The sequence below is a fragment of the Coenobita brevimanus genome, chromosome 23, assembly GCF_032717465.1.
Source record: "Coenobita brevimanus isolate Jiangsu-jjx chromosome 23, ASM3271746v2, whole genome shotgun sequence".
Lineage (NCBI taxonomy): Eukaryota > Metazoa > Arthropoda > Malacostraca > Decapoda > Coenobitidae > Coenobita > Coenobita brevimanus.
The window spans coordinates 1,483,900-1,503,513 of NC_136976.1; the positions used below are offsets into that span (position 1 = coordinate 1,483,900).

Below are 19,614 nucleotides of genomic sequence, written 5' to 3' on the forward strand. Positions count from 1 at the left end.
AACATATACTCACTGCAGGTAAAGAACTGAAGTCGAGGCCTTTTCATAATTAAAGGACATGGGTTTAGGTTACACAAAAGATGAAGGCTTTTCGCATATTCTGCAAACGTGGAATGAAGGCAAAACTTGGTGATCTGAAGAGACATGCAGCGTCAGTAAAACATGTTAAATCTACTGAATAATTTTCTGTTGTATGGCAAACAAAGGTAGCCTACCTTTCTCTAAGGTTACCTTCATTTTTGTATGATGTATGCATTTGGAACCATTGGCCGTGTATAACTATTTTGGGGAAGGAAGTGTGAGGGCCAGCGGCACGACCGACCACCACCTTTTTATGGTACAGTATGTGTATACTCCCAAACCCTGTAAATTTTCACAACAAACATTTCCATCAATCAGGTTAATGACAATAATAAACCAAGTGAGGTCGGGGGGACGATAACGACGGTAGTGCCTAAACATGCTGTATTTTCAACTTTAGATCATTTGTCGGCTGCTTGATTAAAGTAGCTCAGTGAACAGTGGTGTGGTGAAAAATATGAAGTTATAACGAACCAAGTTTTCATTAACATCATAATCAGTCACTATCATCAGTATCAAAAACTGGCCCAAAGTTCCTCATTAGCCTATGCCTATGGGGACGGAAGAGGAAGAGTGCATGTGCTAAGTAATTTATTTGGCAACATACGAATATTGTGTGGGAAGTGAGTGCTAACGTTTAGCAAATTTTACAGGTTTAACGCGCATTCTCATCAGTCACACTTGGCACCACTGCTCCATCGACCTTGGAATCTTGGAGAGACCGTATGTAAACACGTATTGGCAGTTGTTAGGCGAGTTCTTCCTGTTCCGAATTTGGAATACTTTGTTCTGTTTATTTTCTGTCGTCTAAAATCAACTTTTAAGTTGTGTTCAATGTTATATCAAAATGTGGGCAATTCGCTCATTTGCCTCTATTTTATATAATGTAACATATGTATAAGAGGGCGTGTGGATACACCTGGATGTTTAACCACGCAGTGGCCACACCCACCAATGTCCAATCACTAACTGTATGTAACTTGATTGGCTGAAGAAGGTGTGTGGGAAGACCCACTACCTTCTTTTGATGTATAATCACTCTGTACCTTTTACAACAATATTTAATTCAAGCCACAGGTCTACTGCCTTTCAGCTAGTTTTAACCCCTCCCCCTTCCCAAGGTTTACGTTCTTGATGGTTGGGTGATTAATTTGCTTATGACACATATCTGTTGGAAGTAGATAGCCTTTTTTTGCAAAAGCCCCACACAAACTATTTAGCAATGGGGAGAACCTGTGGGGAAAAAGGATTTTTGAGTGGGAGTGGCCAAAAAATTATTTGCAAGGGCGCCGGAAGTGAGGAAACTAAGGGGGCAAGGGGCAGTTGTGTCCCCCTCCTCAGTTATTAGCAGGGAGGGGTGCAATTTTTGTTTTTCTTTTGCCACCCCAATATTTTGTCATTTAGGTTGTGTGTTAAAGATTTTATGATCAGTCTGGTGTGCATTGGTTAGAGGTGGAGTATTGCGTCAAATGGAAATGCATTGTTGATTATGGGAAAGTAGCCAACGGCCATACCACGTTGAGTACACCGCTTCCCGTCCGATCAGCGAAGTTAAGCAACGTTGGGTCTGGTTAGTACTTGGATGGGTGACCGCCTGGGAACACCAGATGCTGTTGGCATCCCTACGTGTCAAGTGGGGTTGGTGGAGGAATAGTGCCCCTCCCTGTAAAACAGTTAACTCTAAGCCGTTGGCCACCCCGTTTGGGATACATGGCGTCTGGCAATGAATGAATGGATGATGACTACTGGTATATCATGATCTGCCCTGCTGAAGTAAATGAGGACAATAAGTTAGTTTTTAAGGTAGCCACTGTATATGGTTATGACTCTCAAGATGAATATGAGGATTGTGTCGATGAAACCCAGCTCCCTTCAATTTCAAGTGTATACATAGTTCTCACCAGGAACTCCGTCCAAGGTATGGCCACATGGCAGGAGATCCTACAGTTATCCTTGTTTAAACATGCACTCCTTACATCCTAATCTCTGCATTGGGGGCAGGGTGGCTCAGTGGTAGAGCACTTGATTCGATACCAAAGGGTTGAGATTTTGTGCCTTGCACAGGTAGCTGCCCTGCTGGGAGGGGTAGCACTTTCCCATCACCTAGCATGGCAATGTGATCTATTAAGGTCTAGCTCTGGGTTTTCCCATTAGAAAAAAAAAAAAAATCTCAGCATTCCTCTCCTCACAGTTATATTCTCCCCAGCCCTCCCAGCATAGTGGTGTCCCTCTTACCTCTGCACCTACAGTTCAACTGAGATATACTGTACTGCATTTGTAAGTTCACTTTATATATATATATATATATATATATATATATATATATATATATATATACACAGTATATAATTATATGAAAAACAGGGAAATATGGGATTTCATAGAGGTGAAATCAGGTTGGGGCACTCACCATCCACTCACTTGATGTAGTACTGCTCTTGGGTGCCTGCCTTTTCCTCTCTTCCTTCTTTCCCTCCTTCCACTTCTGTCTTTCCTTCCTTCATTCTTTCCTCTTCCTTGTCTGTGGGTGACTCTACACTGTCAGATAAGCCAAATGGTTTCTTGTACATTAGGAAACTATTTACTATGCTGGATGGTATCCACATAACAAAATTATGGCGCCTGGTGGTTTAGTGGGTAATTAAAGCACTCCAGTCAGATTGAGCTGGTGCAGGTTTATATCCAAGGGGTGGTTGAGGTATATCGCTCATGTGATGCCACTCAGGGATGAGTGTCAAACGTCAGGACCAACTTGCCTAGCCCCAGGCTTCTCTGCTTCTCAATGGGCAACACTGGATTAAGTGATGAATGAATGATGAAATCAGGTGCAGAGCAAATGCTGAGTGAAAAATACCATAATAGGAAACTTGAGCTAATGTTTAGCCTTGTGAACACGCAGGAACTACCATAGCTAGTTTCAGCAATGAAACATTGGATATTCATGCCAACTGTTGATTTTCAGAGTAAGACCTGAGAAAACTTGAAAATTCTTTATATCTGTAGCCAAACATCATAATGCTGTAAGTGGTGTCCGTTATCTTTGAGTTAGCTAGTTGTATCATGAGGAAGGGCACTAACCCTCTGCCAACCCATTTGTTGACATGCAGGGAACAGGTATAGGTTGGTTATATGGTTACCACCCAGCATTGTAAATGGTTTCCTGGCTTACAGGAAACCATTAGACTTGTCACTCAGTGTAAAACCACCTGAAAAGGAGAGAAGAGTAATAAAAAGTGACAGGAAAGATGGAAGAAATAGGGAGAGGAGGGCAGACACTGAAAAAGAATGATAAAAGGTGAAGAAGGAAGTAGACAGCATTGCATCAAGTGAAAGCAACGTTGGGTCTGGTTAGTACTTGGATGGGTGACTGCCTGGGAACACCAGATGCTGTTGGCATCCCTACGTGTCAAGTGGGGTTGGTGGAGGATTAGTGCCCCTCCCTGTAAAATAATTAACTCTAAGCCATTGGCCACCCCGTCTGGGATACATGGCGTCTGGCAATGGATGGATGGATGGGAGTGAATGATGGTCGTCACTTGAAAATTCAACACAAATAAATTTGGCACTGTGGTATACTGTATAGTGTATTAAGTTATTGTAACCCTTTTATCTGATTTACCAGGACCATTAATGGGAAGGACATCAAGAGGATACAATAGAAGAAAGAGAAACACAAGAGTAGAATTCATCCCCACGATGAGTAAGATACCATGCAGCTGCCCTCGAAACTTGAAGGAACTACTGCCATATGTAGGTATTTAGTATAATGATATAGTGTGTTCTTAGTCACTGGTATTTTTACAGGACTGAGTTAAGCTTGTATTCCCATGTCTTCATTAACTCTTTTATCATATACCGTATGTATAATTAAGATTATGAATGGATTTGGCATGCACTGCTTTGTAAATTTGTGCTCCATGAGTGTGTTGTCTTCACTGGAAATTTATTATTTCTTTATACAATATCTTTATAACCTCTTTATGTTTTTACCAGTTGTGTTGACTTCAGTGTCAGTATGTAGTCTCTCTTGTTACACACTCTTACAACATTACCACAATGTATCTCCTCATTTTCGTTTTTCTGTCTTCCAGGAAAAGTAAGTCGAGCCTTTCAGCCTGTCGTTATAATTTTATTCACACTGTCTTGTGGCTGCTTTTTGCACTTTTTTTTTCCCTTTAAGTTCCAGGTTCAGTATTGCTGTATATTTAAGTGTTGGGCAAATGAATGTTGTAATTTTATTCCTGTGTTCTCATTTATAATTATTGGTGCTCTGTTTCATATTTGCCAGCATCACGTACATATTGCGTATATTCAGTACCGTTTGTGGTTTTCTGGTGATAATTTTTAGTGAATAATATGTCATTCCAAAGTATTTTTCTTTTTTCTGATATTTGCAGTAAGCTATTTTCTCATAGTTTTTACTTGCATTTTTCACCTGCTTCCACATTTTCTAAATTTGTTCTCATCATGTTGTTTATAAAGGCTCCAGCATGTTTGCGTGTGTTGTCCTTGATCACATAATGGCAGCTCTCCACGCTGCTGTATCTCTGACAGCCTCCCTATTCAATCCAATATCCCTGAGGTCACACTCTTTGTCCCAGGTCTTTTTCAGTCTGACTTTTACAGCCCCACCTTCAGCATTCACACCTCTCAACTTCCTTACCTGATTGTCATCTTCCAACCTCTCCAGAGTCTCAGACTATCTCAGTCTACCCCATTTCATCACAGCAGTAATATATTCAAGTCCCATCCTTAACTCTTCATTTGCAATCCAACCCCCTCCCCCCAGGCCAGTCATTCAAGGATATACTACACATCCATCTAATCATCATCATCTCTGTGCATTTGAGACTGTGAATATCCTTTTCTTTACTGTCCAGGTCTCACTACTGTACAGAATTACATTCCTAACACATGCTGCATACAAGGACTCTTAAGCATGGAAGGAGGGTGCACTCTGTCAGGAGAGACAATAGCTCCCTGAACTTCCTCCACTCCATCTTACCCTAGTTACAAAGCTATCTCCAGTCCCACCTCTAGCACATAACATGTTCCCCAAATAACAGAATTCCTCCACACACTTAAAGACTCTCCAGCAAGGTCAGTCCTTTCCAACTTCTCAGTCTCTGCATGCTCCCCACTGCTACACACTGCATACATGAAATCAGCATTACTCCACAGCCTACCTCCAATACCACTACATCTTCTTTGCACCAACTTACCACGAACACTGCACGAGATGGAGTTACTTCCCACACCTTTGTGATAAACTGCATGTGGTTATACTCCCTCTGCTTTAACAGTACCACCACCAGCCCTAGATATCATCACATTTGTTTTATCTGCATTTACTCTCAAGCGCTTGTATCCCATTCCATCTCTCCACTTCCAAAGGTTGTTTAGATCAGATTCTGTATTTGCCTTTTGGGAGATAAAGAGAGAGATCATGTGGGGAATGCAAGGTATTGGTATGTGTGGAATATGCAGTGAAAAACAGAAACCGTAACACTGAGCAGGAAGGAAATGTGGAAGATTTTACTTAATGTATATATTACAGTACAAACTCCTAAATCCAAATATTTGAGTTCCAGAAGCCTCCACTTTCCAAAATTATTTTTCATGCAGTAAAGAGATGTTGATATTCCATATCTTCTCACAGCCATTGCATATTTGAGGGCAGAAATTCATTTGTGGACATGTACAGTACTGTATAAGAGCAGATAATAAATTACCAGTGCAAGGTACTTCATTATAATTACTCTTAACAGGGCTCTAAAGTATTTATTACATGATTTTCTCATACTTATTATAATTCCACTTTCCAAAATGTTCCATTTTCTGTAAAGCCTTTGGAACCAAGCATTTCGAATTTGAGTTTGTTCTGTATATGTTTGATGCTGTAGAGAGATGTCATCCTGTGGTGGCACCAGTATAACCAAGCAGCTCCTGCCTGGTTATGCAAATGTTTCTGACCTGTCTTCCTGTACCCTTGAAGGAGGATGGTGGACTGCAGGAGAAGGGCAGCTTCATCCTACAGTCTACCAGATTCACATCCAGATAAGCCTAGAGTCAAAACAACAACAACATGGATGGAAGGGAATGATAATAGGGTATTTATGTTCATGTCAAGGCAAGTGTAGAGGTAGAAGCATGTTTAAGGAAGTTCAGAATAGTATTGCGGTAAGGCAAAGTTGTGTAATTCCTCAATAGTTGTTCAGTATACAGAGTATGGATGAGGTTAGAGGGAAGTTAAAGGGGATTGAAGCTGGTGAGGAATGAAATATCTAAAATTTTATGTATGCAGAGTGAGAGCAGTGGAAATGAGTTATTTAAGAGGAGCTTGTGGAGTCACATGGAGAGACAGGCTGACGAATGAGGATATAAAGAAGCATTGTGGTGTTGATGTGGATGTGATAGGAAGCATTATAAGGAACACACTGAGGTGGTTTGGCCATGTGGAGAGGATGGAGGGTGAAAGACTGATGAAGAGAGTGTATGTGAATGAGGTGGAGGGGGGAAGAGGGAGGGGGAGGCCGAGGATGAGATGGAGGGATGGGGTGGAGAGGTATATGAGAGAGGGGGGTGTGAGTTGGGAGCAGGGCAGTGAAATGGCAAGGGACAGGGCGACTTGGAGGCGATTTGTTTCTGGCCAGCCCAAACGGGATTGAGGCGTCTGGCAATAGATAGATAGATAGTTAGATTATGTATGCAGGTTATATTGTGCTGCTTTTTAATAGTGAAAGTGACTGGTACAGATTGATGCGGAGTTGTATGGATGTTTGTGAACAACAAGGTCTGATAGTAAATGTGCCATAAATAAGATTGAGGAGGTGGTTGGTTAGATTGAGAGTGATAAAACAAGTGTTGTGCATGTGAATTTAATAATAATGTCCCAGTATTTGAACTGATGGAAGGTTTTAAGTATCTCAGTGCTGTGATAATAGAGTTTTATGGGTTAAAGAAGTGTGGGGAGGATAATAGTTTGGTTAGGTGAGCTTCTAATGCTATAAAGGCCTTGATATGAAACAGAGATCTGAGTACTAAGGTTTCTGGAGGACTGCATGAAGGTATGTTAGTTCCAACATTAATATATCGATATGAGACTGATGAGGCATGAGTTTGGATAGTTTAGAGAATAGCAGATGTGGGACTCTTAAGGAATGGTATATGTTGCTTTAGTTTGGCATGGTAATGAATTGTCATTTATAAACCTTGTGGAGTAAGAAACTTTGGCAATGAAAGGGTGGAAGAAAGTGTGCTTTAGATGATAGGTATTTTCAGAGACATTGGGCATGACTACATTGGTGGTGATTTGGTGCAAAACTCATTTGAAAGTAAACTTGGCAGACTGCAGGCTGAAGCTGCCTTTTCCCTACAGTCCACCATCATCTTTTAAGGGGAATTGGAGGAGGCTGAAGGGCATATTAGCCCTGCATCAGAACCATGCAGTCATATCAGTGCCTTCATGTGAAGGATCCCTCTCTAGCACTGTCATCTTGTAGAGAGAATAGGCATGAATACAATGCTGTTAAAGGTATTGTATACAGTACTGATTTGTATAATAAGTGAGGTGCATGGAAAAAGGTATTTGAAGGAACTGCTGTTTCCACAAATGTTTGTGACATGAATTCAAAAATTTTTTATAATAAAATGAAATACATGGATGGCTTTCCTGTGATGTGAAGTAATGAATTTTGAAGGCTTAACCCTTTCAGTCCAATATTGTACAGTATTTTATATTCGATTCTTACTGCCTCCAGATTATTCTGTTGGGCTCTGGAAAGCTTTATCGATCTAAAGGGGTTAGATACTGACTTCAGTAGCCCCATCATTACTAGTTCTTGCTCTGGGTTAATTAAAATCATCTGTGGAAAGTATGGGGAATGACAGTTTGGTGCAGAAAGTGAGAAGTGTGAACAGTACAGGTAGGGTTGCAAGAAGCAGACTGAAAAATACCTGGGACAAGGTCATTGTGTGTGACCTCAGGGAGGAGGGACTGAATAGGGAGGCTGCCAGAGATCAAACAGCATGAAGACCTGCCATTAGGTGACCAAGGCCAATACTATACTTGCAACCACGTTAGAGCCTTTATAAAGGAAACAAGATAGCAGGAATAAGGTAAAAATTATGGTGAATGTTTGGCCCATTGTACTGGGTTCTGTGGTGATATTTCCACTTCTGTGTTTTCTTAAACCTAAATCTGAATCCTTCCCTTCCGTTGGTGTTTCAGTAGAAGTATGATGGGATGGTGATATGATTTTCAGGCAGTTCATTTATCAGGGGGGGATGGTGGATCAAAGGCACTTTAAGGGGATTTCAGGTAAAGAAAGGTTTAGAACCCCTGCTGTTAGTTAATTATTCCCTAGTTTAATGAGTGGATTGCATTATTGGAATCCCTTAAAGTAAACGAGTACATTATAACACTGGTTAAATGGAGATGTGTTGTTGATTTAGACATTTTTCAAATACTGCTGTAGGTACAAAATTATCATGAACAAAACCAGCATACGCAAAACAAATTAAATACAGTCCAGTCCTGTAAGACAGTTTAAAGTTGATTGAACTTTCACCATATTCAGGTCAAGATAATGTCATGCATCCATCCAGTGTCAGAGACTTACAAGGGATCTTTGGCTTCCCAAAAGAGGCAGTGGCTTGGCTGGATACTTACTTCTTGAAAAATCATAATCTTGATTATCACAAATGACAAAAATATCTCTACAGGCTCACACTGAACTTAACAAAGGATGTTGGTACAGTACATAACAGCATCGGTGGCCCAGTTTAATGTCAGACTAGCAAGAACATAAGTTATACTGTACTGCTTGAACTCTAACTTGGCCTAAAATTGCCATCTGTGCTTCACAAATATGGAGTTACAGCAATATTATAACACTGCAGTAAGGAACCAGGTTTCATGGCATCCAGATTGGCGAAATCGCTTTTTGGTTGTAGCCCAGTCGGTAGAGAGGTGGCCTGCAGTTCTACTGGACCTAGGTTCAAATCACTGCTGGGGCAGGGAACAGTTTAAGGATTTGAATTTCATAAAATCAGACTTTACTTATCTACCATATGACCCGCCGACATGTCATAAAAATACTCCCGCTAATACCACTACACCATTCCTGTGTGAGACAGCCCTAGCATGTATTCAATATGGACGGTGGGTGTTAGCACCGAAGTGATGACATATAGAGGTGTATGGTATGTAGGAGGGCTGCTGGACCTTGGGAACAGGCTGTGAAGCCTATGCCCAGAGTCAGACACACACACACACACACACACACACACACAATATCAAATATTCTCATGATTGCACGTTCACAACTAAAAAATGCACTTTCGCGCCCTCCAGCAGCACAAGTTTCAGATTCATGCCACGGCGATGGCAGCACCAGCACTCAGATTCGGCCTGTTTCCCGCATATTTTCAGTGTGTCCCCAAGTTCATTGTTACACTCTCGCCTCCTTGATCAGTAATTGATGGACTGAGTGATGGTGGAAATGGTGTAAGAAAGCATGAACCTGGAACAGCAGGTGGTAAAGGGAAGACCAAGCATGACTACCACAAGGGGGTGAAAAATGCAAGTACTGTATAATGACAAGTTAAAAAATAATCCTGTGGCAGAAATTTAGGAAGGTGATTCAGGGGAGAAGCATAACAGAGTGAATGTGCTGCGTCAAAGGGCGCAACAAGAAAGGAGTGGTGGTGATGGAGAGTGTGGTGGGGCACACTAGCCCAACTCAAAGCCTCAGATACCTCTGAGCATCAAGTCCATTAAGCCCTTCACTCAGGTTTTTCTGGTGAGTGTTATGTTTGAATAGAGGGAGTGGGTGTGTTACACATGTAAGTAATATTCCTAATACATACTGTATTTAAGTATATTTTATGTTGTTTTTATATTTATATTGTTAATGTTTTATGAGTTAATGTGTTAGTAACATTTCAGGTAACTTAGGATGTATTTAAAGTAGGAAATACACTTGGGGGTGAGTTTTCTTATGAGCCCAGTCCCTCTTAGCTTATTTCCCATAAGGTCAGTGCACCAACTTTGACGGCACTTTTCATGGTCCCTGTTAGGTGCAAAACCAGGTGCCTTACTGTAGAAAATTTTGCTAGTCATTAAAAAGTGGTCTGGAAAAGAACATAGAGCCATAGTACTGTTTTATTCTGCTACAGCAGCATCAGACAGGTTGCAAAAAGATGAAAATCTGGGCCAAGTTAAGGTGAAAAGAGTACAGTTAGCACTTTTTTTTCTTATCATTTTTTAATACTGTATATACAAGAAGGTAAGTGAAGAGATTGCAGAGCATAGCATAGCATATGTGGTAGATGGTGTGGGTAGCTAGTGCAGAGTAGCAAATACTTGGTTCTGCCCATGGTGGCTACTTTGGATAAGTAATAAGAGATAGCAACACAATGTTCTTTGTTTAGCTAATTTAGCTATCAGCTGAGGCATATTTTGTCACTGTTCAGTAAGTGTTGAAAAAATATATCCTTTTAAGCTAGCTTTGATTAGGACAAATTTCTGCTTGTCACTAAACTAAAAAGAATGTTGAAAAATTATCACTAAATCACATTACTGATATTTATGGATCCCTGTTTTGTTATGTATGCAAGACAGATTTGTTTAAACCATTATTATTTACTCATTGCAGGGAAATATAGGTACAGCAGGAAGGTTTCAGTAAATATTAAAGAACTTGTTTTATGCTGATAGGCTCCATGTGAAGCAGCCATTCATGGTCTGAGAAAGGAGGTGAGGTCATATCTCAATGATGGTGGTGATGTCAATGCTGTAACCCTGGAAGAAAAAGATGTCCCAGAAGGCCTCACCCTCCTGGCAGCCGCCTGTATCCATGGCCAGTACGAAGTGGTAGAATTCCTGGCCACACTTCCCAGTATCCACTTAAATACTCGCCATCACCTGGAGTATGTGAGGGAGTGTACACCTCTGTGGCTTGCTGCTTACCATGGACATGAGGAGTGTGTAAGGATCCTCCTCAGTTCCAACACTAAGGTATGCAATCTTCTCACCAATCCTGACCCAAAATCCATGTTACAGTATATGCCACCTGTTGTGTGCTCATCATCCTTCCATGTTTATTACTAGCCCAGAATATTGCATACAACTAATGAACATCCACAGTGTCATCACTGTAATTTAATGCTTCACAACACACATACCTCAGTCCACTGTGCCCTTACTGTAATGCAGCCCCTCACAACACACTAAACCTCTTGCAGCTCACTCTCACGGCACAAATAATCCTTCAACATAACTTCAATGAAAGATCTCTGGGAGCATCCAGCTGAAGTGACCAGTTCCCTACATGTCATATGAGCCGGGAGCCACTACCGTACATCACTAAGAGTTGTCATAATTTATTCTTTTAATAGTGTCCCTAATTGATTACAAAATATTTATCCATTAAAACTCCATTGCTAAGTGTAAAGTAGATTTTCCGGTTACTCCTGTTTTACAATACTGTACCAATTGCAGACATCCCTCGTTATACAGTCAGGTTCGTAGCTAGAAAACTGATCAGATATTGAATGAGCATACAAGTATAGCGAGCACATTACAACATGGGTTCAATGGAGATGCATTTTAGGACTCTACCAACCCCAGGACCTAAGCACTGTACACAGAATTCACTTTTCCCACTCTTGTACAGATAGCATTTTTTGAGAAAAAATCACACATGTACAATATATGTTATAGGACTCTGTTTAACCAGTGGTTTCATGAAATCCCTAGGGAATTCATGAAGTGAGTTTAAATTAGGATGGGTTAATTAAGGTTAGGTCAATTTAGGCTGTGATACTCTAGGTTAAGCTTAGATTAGGTTAGGCTAGATTAGTCAGGTTAGATTAATTTCTATGAATGCCAAGTTATGTGTTCATCAGAATTAACCTAATGTAACTAACCTAACCTGAACTTAACTTAGATTATCCTAGCCTTATCCAACTGCAGCCTAATTTAACCTAACCTTAATTAACCCATCCTAAAACTCATTTCTCGAATTCCCTAGGGATTTCATGAAATCACTGGTTACACAGATTCCCTGCAACATATATACTGTACCTGCATATTAAAACATTTCAAATGAAAAGATATATTGATTAAAGAACAGCTGAGTAATACCAGCAATAGACATATTTTTCTGTACTTTAGACAGTAAATCTGGTCTTGTCTAGTCCAAGTCGTCATCCCCGTGGGGACAGCTAAATATCCCGGGGCACCCACTCATCCTTAAGAGTAGGTGGATCGGATGGGTAGGGAGAGGTAGGCTTGCTAAGTGAGGGAGAGCGGCAGTTAAGGGTGAGTGGAAGGGAGACATATGTGAGAGAGACAGTGGTTAGCAGGCTTCAGCGGCTTTTTTGAAAGAGATAGGTGGTTGTAGCCTCACACGGGGCTCAGATGGAGTCTTTCACAATGAGGGTTTGTTTGGGATAGTGTAAGCAAGTATGGCAGTGAGAAAGAGAAGAAAGTGATATATTATTGAGATTAAGCAGTTGAAAGTAAGGTGTAGAACATGTAATGAGGGATGTAAGTGGAAAAATTGTGATATTTGGAATTCATCTCTGACATTCAGTGAGGCCTATCTTGCTGCTGTTTTTTTTTTTTTTTTTTTTTTTTTTTTTTTTTACTGGGGTGCTCACCATCTACACACTCAATGTAGTGCAGCTTTGGGTGTCTGCCCTTGCCTCTCTTCCTTTCTTCCTCTTCTGTCTTTCTTTCCTTCATTCATTCCTCTTCCTTCTGTCTACGGGTGACTTTGCACTCCCTTTTCTGTCTCTTTCCATCGTTCTTTCCTCTTCCTTCTGCCTGTGAGTGACTCTACACCGAGTGACAAGCCAAATGGTTTCCTGTACACCAGGTAACCATTTACTATGCTGGGTGGTAACCATATAACCAGATTATGGCACCTGATGGTTGGGCGCCCCAATCGGATTGAGCCTGTGTAGGTTTATATCCAAGGGGTGGTTGGGGTTTTATTGCTCACATAATGCCACTCAGGGATGAGTGAGGCTGGTCGCTCTCATCTTAAATGTCAGGACCAATTTGCTTAGCCGGAGGCTGTTACACTCTTCATGGGGCAACATAGGATTGGATGATGGATTTTTTTTTTTTTTTTTTTTTTTTTTTTTTTTTTTTTAGTAACACATTTATTCCTCCAAGTTGGGCATTTTTTTCTTTTAGTACTACTGTATATATTTTTCAGCCTGTATGTATCATGTATATTACCACTTTTGCCAATGAACTTTGTATTGTTTATGAGTAATATTTTTTGAGGTGCGTACGTTTTGAACACTAGGAAATTCGTTTGGAAGAACTGGTGCTTTTGAGAAATTATCAGGACCAACTTGCCTAGCCCTGGGCTCCTACACTCCTCATTGGGCAAGGTAGGATTGGATGATGGATGGATGGATGGATGGTGACTTATTATTAGTATTAGTATTCATCCATCATCCAATCCTGTGTTGCCCATTGAGGAGCATAGGAGCCCGGGGCTAGGCAAGTTGGTCCTGACATTTAAGATGAGAGTGACCAGCCTCACTCATCCCTGAGTGGCATTACATGAGCAACAAATTTTATTATTATTAATGCTACTGCTCCTCTTACTACTACTACTACCACCCATTAGGTAGTTCTACAAATTGTGGTGTAAGTTAATTACACTAATGCATAGTAGTGATCATTACCTTGAAGTACTGTAATGTAGGCTAAATAAAAACAGTAGCTACAAGAAAAATTTACCTGACTGTGTTAAGCTTAGCTGCCTTGTGTTCTTGTGCTGCCACAATCTTTTTAGTGTAATAAGTCAAAACTACAGGTATCCTTCATTCAGCAATGTACTGAATAGTCATATTTCACTGTAATGCTGGCAGTGGTGGTAGTTTGGGGCACCCATCATCCACTCACTTGATGTAGTGCTGCATACGCCCCTCACTTTAATCATTCCTTTTCTGTGTTTGCTCTCCTCTTCCTCTTTTCTGTCATCTATGTGGTCACCACTTATTACTGTATAGTACTTTTCTTTCCACTTCAAGTGACTACACAGAGTGACAAGCTCAACTTTTTCTTGCAACCCAGGGAACCATATACAAGGCTGAGTGGTAACCACATAGCCAAATAGCAGGGTGATGTGGATTCCACTATGGTATCCCCATTAGCTGGGTGGAAACACAAATGCAGCATCCAGCCAGGAATAAAACCACACTCTTTCCCATGTTATGCTGTGGTGAGGTGCCAACTACAGCAAGGAAATATTGGTTCACTGCATGGTATGGCCCTCCAGTAGATGGGTCTGCTCTACCTGACACACCAGGATAACTCAGTACAGCAACAACCAACGTCAGCAGTTTTTTTTTACATCCTTTTCAATCAACAATGCCCAATTTTCATTTTAATAGTGGCCAGGAGAAACAGAATATGATAATATTTGTAGTGATTAGTGTATTTGATTTGATATATATATATATATATATATATATATATATATATATATATATATATCTATATATATATATTCCCAGACACATTAATCCCATACAGAGTGGCCACAAACAAATCGCCTCTACGTCACCCTGTCCCCTGCCATTTCACTGCCCTGCTACCAGTTCACACACCCCTCTCATATACCTCTCCACTCCATCCCTCCATCTCATCCTTGGCCATCCCCTCCCTCTCTCCCCCTCCACCTCACTCACATACACTCTTCTCGTCAGTCTCTCACTCTCCATCCTCTCCACATGGCCAAGCCACATGAATGTTTTTCTCTTAACGCTTCCTATCACATCCACATCCACACCACAACGCTCCTTCACGTCCTCATTTGTCAGTCTCTCTCTCAATGTGGCTCCACAGGCTCCTCTCAAACAACTCATTTCCACTGCTCTCACTCTTGACTTGTGTCCCTCCAACAACTTCCAAGCTTCATTTTATACGTGAGAGTTAGTATCACAATACTGTCATACTGTGAGTATGTCACTTCCATACTCACTTCCCTGTTTCTTATCACTGCATTCAAGGAACAAGCAACCTTTCTTCCTTGTTGTTCCCTTTCAAGCACTTCACCCTCCAAACTTCCATCCTTACTCATCACACTACCCAAGCACTTAAATGTACTCACATTTTCCATTTATCATCCAACATCACTGTACATTCACTGACTTAACCTCTCTCGAAGACCATAACTTTACTCTTCCCTACATTCACTACATTCACCTTTAGATTCCGTTTCTTACACACTCTCCCAAACTCATCCACCAAGCCTTACAGCTCCGCTTCGTCTTCACTAAACAACGCAGTATCATCTGCAAACAACAGTACAGGGAGTTTCCAAACATTGCCCTGTCTCGTAATGGCCACTCCAACATCCACTGCCCTACCTTGTATCTCTTTTACAACCCCATCCATATATAGATTGAACAGCCATGGAGACATGACACATCCCTGTTTCAACCCAACCTTCAGATAGAAAAACTCACTCAGTTCACTATCCACACGCACTGCAGCCTTAGCACCCTCATACGTACTCTTCACAGCGTTCAACAACTTTCCATCTACTCCATATATTCTTAATACTTTCCACAATCCTTGTGTATCCACCCTGTCAAATGTTTTCCCCAAATCCATGAAGGCTGCATACAACTTCTTTCCCTTCTCCAGAAACTTTTCCACTAAAGATCCAAGAATGAATATCTGATCTACACAACCTCTTCCCATCCTAAAGCCTCCCTGTTCTTCTCCAACTAATTCCCCTGTTATTTACCCAACTCTGTCAATAAGTATCCTATCATATACACTTCCTATTACACTGAGTAGACAGATGCCCTCATGATTACCACACACTTCTTTTTCCTCTTTCCCTTTGTACAAGGGCATAATTATACCTGATTTCCAATCCTCTGGGACTCTACCTTCCTCCCAGGCCAATCTGCACATCTTCCACATCCATTCTACTACTATCTCTCCCCCATGCTTCAGCATTTCACCACACACTCCATCAGTTCCTGGGGCTTTCCCCATTTTGACTTTCTTCATTGCTTCCACAACTTCCATCCTACTGATTTCTTCCTGTCTTCTTACCTCCCTCCTTCTCCCAGCCATTCCCCAGCCACTTATACTCACATTACTTTCATTCTCTGTGTTCAACAATTCATTAAAGTGTTCTCTCCATCTGCTCACTTTTTCTCCCTTCTCAACTAGTAATTTACCATTTTTATCTTTCACTCCCCTACTAACTTCATTGCCATCCTGTCTGACTCGCTTTACCTCTTTCCAGAACATTTTCTTACATTCCCTCCACTTGACACTCAGATTCCTCCCAAATTCCTCATCCACTCTCTTCTTACTCTCTCTTACTAATCTTTTCACCTCGCTCTACCTTTCTACATATAACTGTGTCTTCCGTCTCTCAACTTCTTCCATGCCCCTATTTCTCATTCATTCATTATATGCTTTATTCTTTTGTGCCACAGCCTGTCTCACCTCTTCATTCCATCATGCTGTTCCTTGCACCCCCTTTCGTCCTCTCTTCACCCCACACACCACCTCACATGCTGCACATATTTCTTCTGTGAATATTTTGCACACACCTTCCACATCCCCCATCTGCTCCAGTTCATATTTACCCAATCGTTCCTCCACTTCTTTCTTATATTCTGCCTTTTTCTCATCCTCTTGTAACCTTTCCACTCTCCTTGCATCTACTCCTTCCTCCTGTCCTTCCCTTCTTCTATTTCTCCATTTTACTCGGACCTTGATTCTGACCACCACCAAGTGGTGGTCAGAAAGTCCACTCCCCCAACCTCTATATGGTCTTGCATCCATTACACATCTTCGCATCTTTTCATCCACACGCACGTAATCAATCATTGCCTTCCTTTCATTCAGTTCACCATTCACCCTTCTCATCACTCACCATGTGTACCTGTGGGTCATTTTGTACCTGAAGAGGGTATTGGCTATCACCAACCCCCTCCCAGCACAAATGTCCACCAAAGCACTACCATTCTCATTTATCTCAGCAGGCACACCTCACCCACCAACTACTCCATCTACCTTCACATTCCTTACTTTACCATTCATATCACCAATCAAAAACACTTTCTCATTCCTTTCAAACTTTTCCATGCACACTTCCACATTTGTCCAGAACTCTTCTCACACTCAGCTTGCATGATCATGCGTTGGCGCACATATGCACACAATCACCCACATTTGTAGTCCAACTTTCAGTCTTACCCACACAATCACCCACATTTGTAGTCCAACTTTCAGTCTTACCCACACAATCCTTGAGCCAACTGATCCATACTGTCTTATATTCTCCTTTCTGTTACTCACAACAGTACACACTCCTTCTTTTATCCTCTCAGTCTCACCTACTCTTGCACATATACCCCATCCATGCTTCCATTGTCTCACACTCTCAGCTCTCCATTTAGTTTCATTTAATCCACATACATCCACTTTCACACTCTCAAGCACCTGGACAATCTCTTTCTCTTTCACCTCATCATTTGCACCCCTTACATTCCACGTCGCCATCCGTATCATGTCCTTTATTCGGTCCTTAGTTGTCATCTTTTGGTCAGTCCTGGTCCGAGGCTTCTTGTTCGTATTTTTAGTTAGTTGTTTTTGAGGGAGGAGCACTAACCCTCTGTCAACCCACTTGCTGTCACTGTTTATATAGTACAGTTTTATGTGCACTGTGTTAGAAATAGTTAACACTAATTTCTGTTTTTTAGTGCCACATCAACCTGGGGAATGTGGCAGTGACGAAGGAAGGTGAACACTTGACACCAGTCATGGCTGCTGCAAAGAAGAGACACTGGGGCATTGTTGAGGCCATCAGTAACTCACTTGCTTCACTGAGTCATTTAGAGGCTGCCTTTATTATGGAGGAGGCTGGGAAAAATTGTCAGTGGGATTCAGTCAAAAGTATTTTAAATAAGAATTTAATGCTGTCAGCCGATATTTACTCTCCATTTTTGATCAAAGCTTATGAAGATAGTGAATGGGATGTTGTATGTAGATTTTTGAAGCAGAATTTCAGGCATAAAAATGATTCAGTTTGTGAGATTCTCTCAAAAACTGTAGAAGCAAGAGACTGGGACAGAGTGCAGCATGTTATCTCTGTACTGGATAATGATCTCAAGTTAGATGTAGAGATGGTTGAGGCTGCTTTGGCTGAAAAATGCAGTGATATGAAGGCACTCATGAAGAAATTAGATAATGAGACCCTAGATGGTGTAAGACTGGCAGTGGCTGCTGGTGGTACGAGCGATGAGGCAGCCTACCATCTGTATTACAGCAATGTCAGCAACAGGAAGTGCGTCTGGGAGAGCTGCCTTTATCTTGCTGCTATGAATGACCGGTTAGAGATCTTGCCACATATTCTTTATTATCACCGCAAAGCCCTGACATACAGTATCTTGAGCAGAGCAAGGAGAAGAGCTGCCAAAGATAAGCTGCAGGATGCTGAGGCAATCCTCGAAGTTGCCTTGAAAGAAAAAGCCAAGTACTTTTGCACATAACTAAACTGCACTGTCTCACTTCCCTTCCCTGCTTTATGCTGTATAAAACTTAATGTTTTAAGTGCATAGTATTGGGTAATTTTTGTTTTAGATGGTTACCCTTTTCAAGGGTGGTACATTTGTTGCTTTATCTCCTGAAAATTGGCCTTATGTTACAGAAGCAGCCATTTATGATAATAATGTCCTTTTTCATGTAGCTGGTTTGTTTTGTTTTTTTAGCCTCTTTGGCCTGGTGACATTTTAAAATTTAATTTGTGTAATCTTCAGACAGTTTTATTTATTGCAAGATCAACTTTTCAGATCAGATGAGTTAAATATAACTGTCGTTACTTGAGATATATCTTACGTTGAGTTTCTAGTCCTACATCAGCATCTGAACCATTTTCACAATACATGCGAAGCTGTCAGTTGTTTTGACACTGAATAAATAACCTGTATGTCACCTTGTATATTGACTGGCCAATGAACTTTTTTTTTTGGCATATGGTGGCACAGCAGTAAACATCTCTGTATAATAGCCTGGGGTGGAGTTCTCAAATATACTTACAATCCCTTATGGTGGAAAAGACATTATCAAAGTGAAGGGGTTGAAATACAAGATTAATGGTATTTCATGTAGAGGTGTGTGGTATGTAGGAGAACTACTGGTCCTTGAGAGCAGGCTGTGAAGCCTATGCCTAGAGTCGAACACATTAAAAAAAAAAAAAAAAAATGCAGTTAAACTTTGATTGCTACTGATGATGAACGTACGATATGCCAGTTTCACCTAATTTACATTGCTAGATTTATGAGAAAGCTTTGATAATTTGGACAACTTCTCCAAAGCACAATTAAGTATTTAAACCAACTTTTGGATGCTCTGTTCTCTGTTAAACTGATAGATTATTGCAGAAAATCACTATTCAAGTTCTGTTAGTACCATACCATTGATCTGCTAGTTTCCCCTAATTTGCTGTTCTGTATATGGAAGGTGTTTACATC

General features: G+C 41.0%; 1 protein-coding gene and 1 non-coding gene across 4 annotated transcripts; both read left to right on the forward strand.

Annotated features, from left to right (window-relative positions):
- Positions 1-802: 802 nt before the first annotated feature.
- On the forward strand, positions 803-18,978 carry LOC145392922 (uncharacterized). Of its 3 annotated transcripts, none has more exons than XM_080267203.1 (4): positions 803-837; positions 3,704-3,831; positions 10,802-11,101; positions 17,845-18,978. In XM_080267203.1, exons 2-4 carry the CDS (start codon positions 3,712-3,714, stop codon positions 18,631-18,633), a joined length of 1,209 nt encoding a protein of 402 aa, XP_080123329.1. In that variant the 5' UTR covers positions 803-837; positions 3,704-3,711; the 3' UTR covers positions 18,634-18,978. The 3 variants fall into 3 exon arrangements, with proteins under 3 accessions (XP_080123329.1, XP_080123330.1, XP_080123331.1); XM_080267204.1 differs by lacking the exon at positions 803-837 and adding an exon at positions 1,030-1,052; XM_080267205.1 differs by lacking the exons at positions 803-837; positions 3,704-3,831 and adding an exon at positions 7,491-7,615.
- LOC145393073 (5S ribosomal RNA) lies at positions 1,582-1,700 on the forward strand. Its single transcript, XR_013896091.1, has one exon. It is a non-coding gene; the product is annotated as a 5S ribosomal RNA (ribosomal RNA).
- Positions 18,979-19,614: the final 636 nt, after the last annotated feature.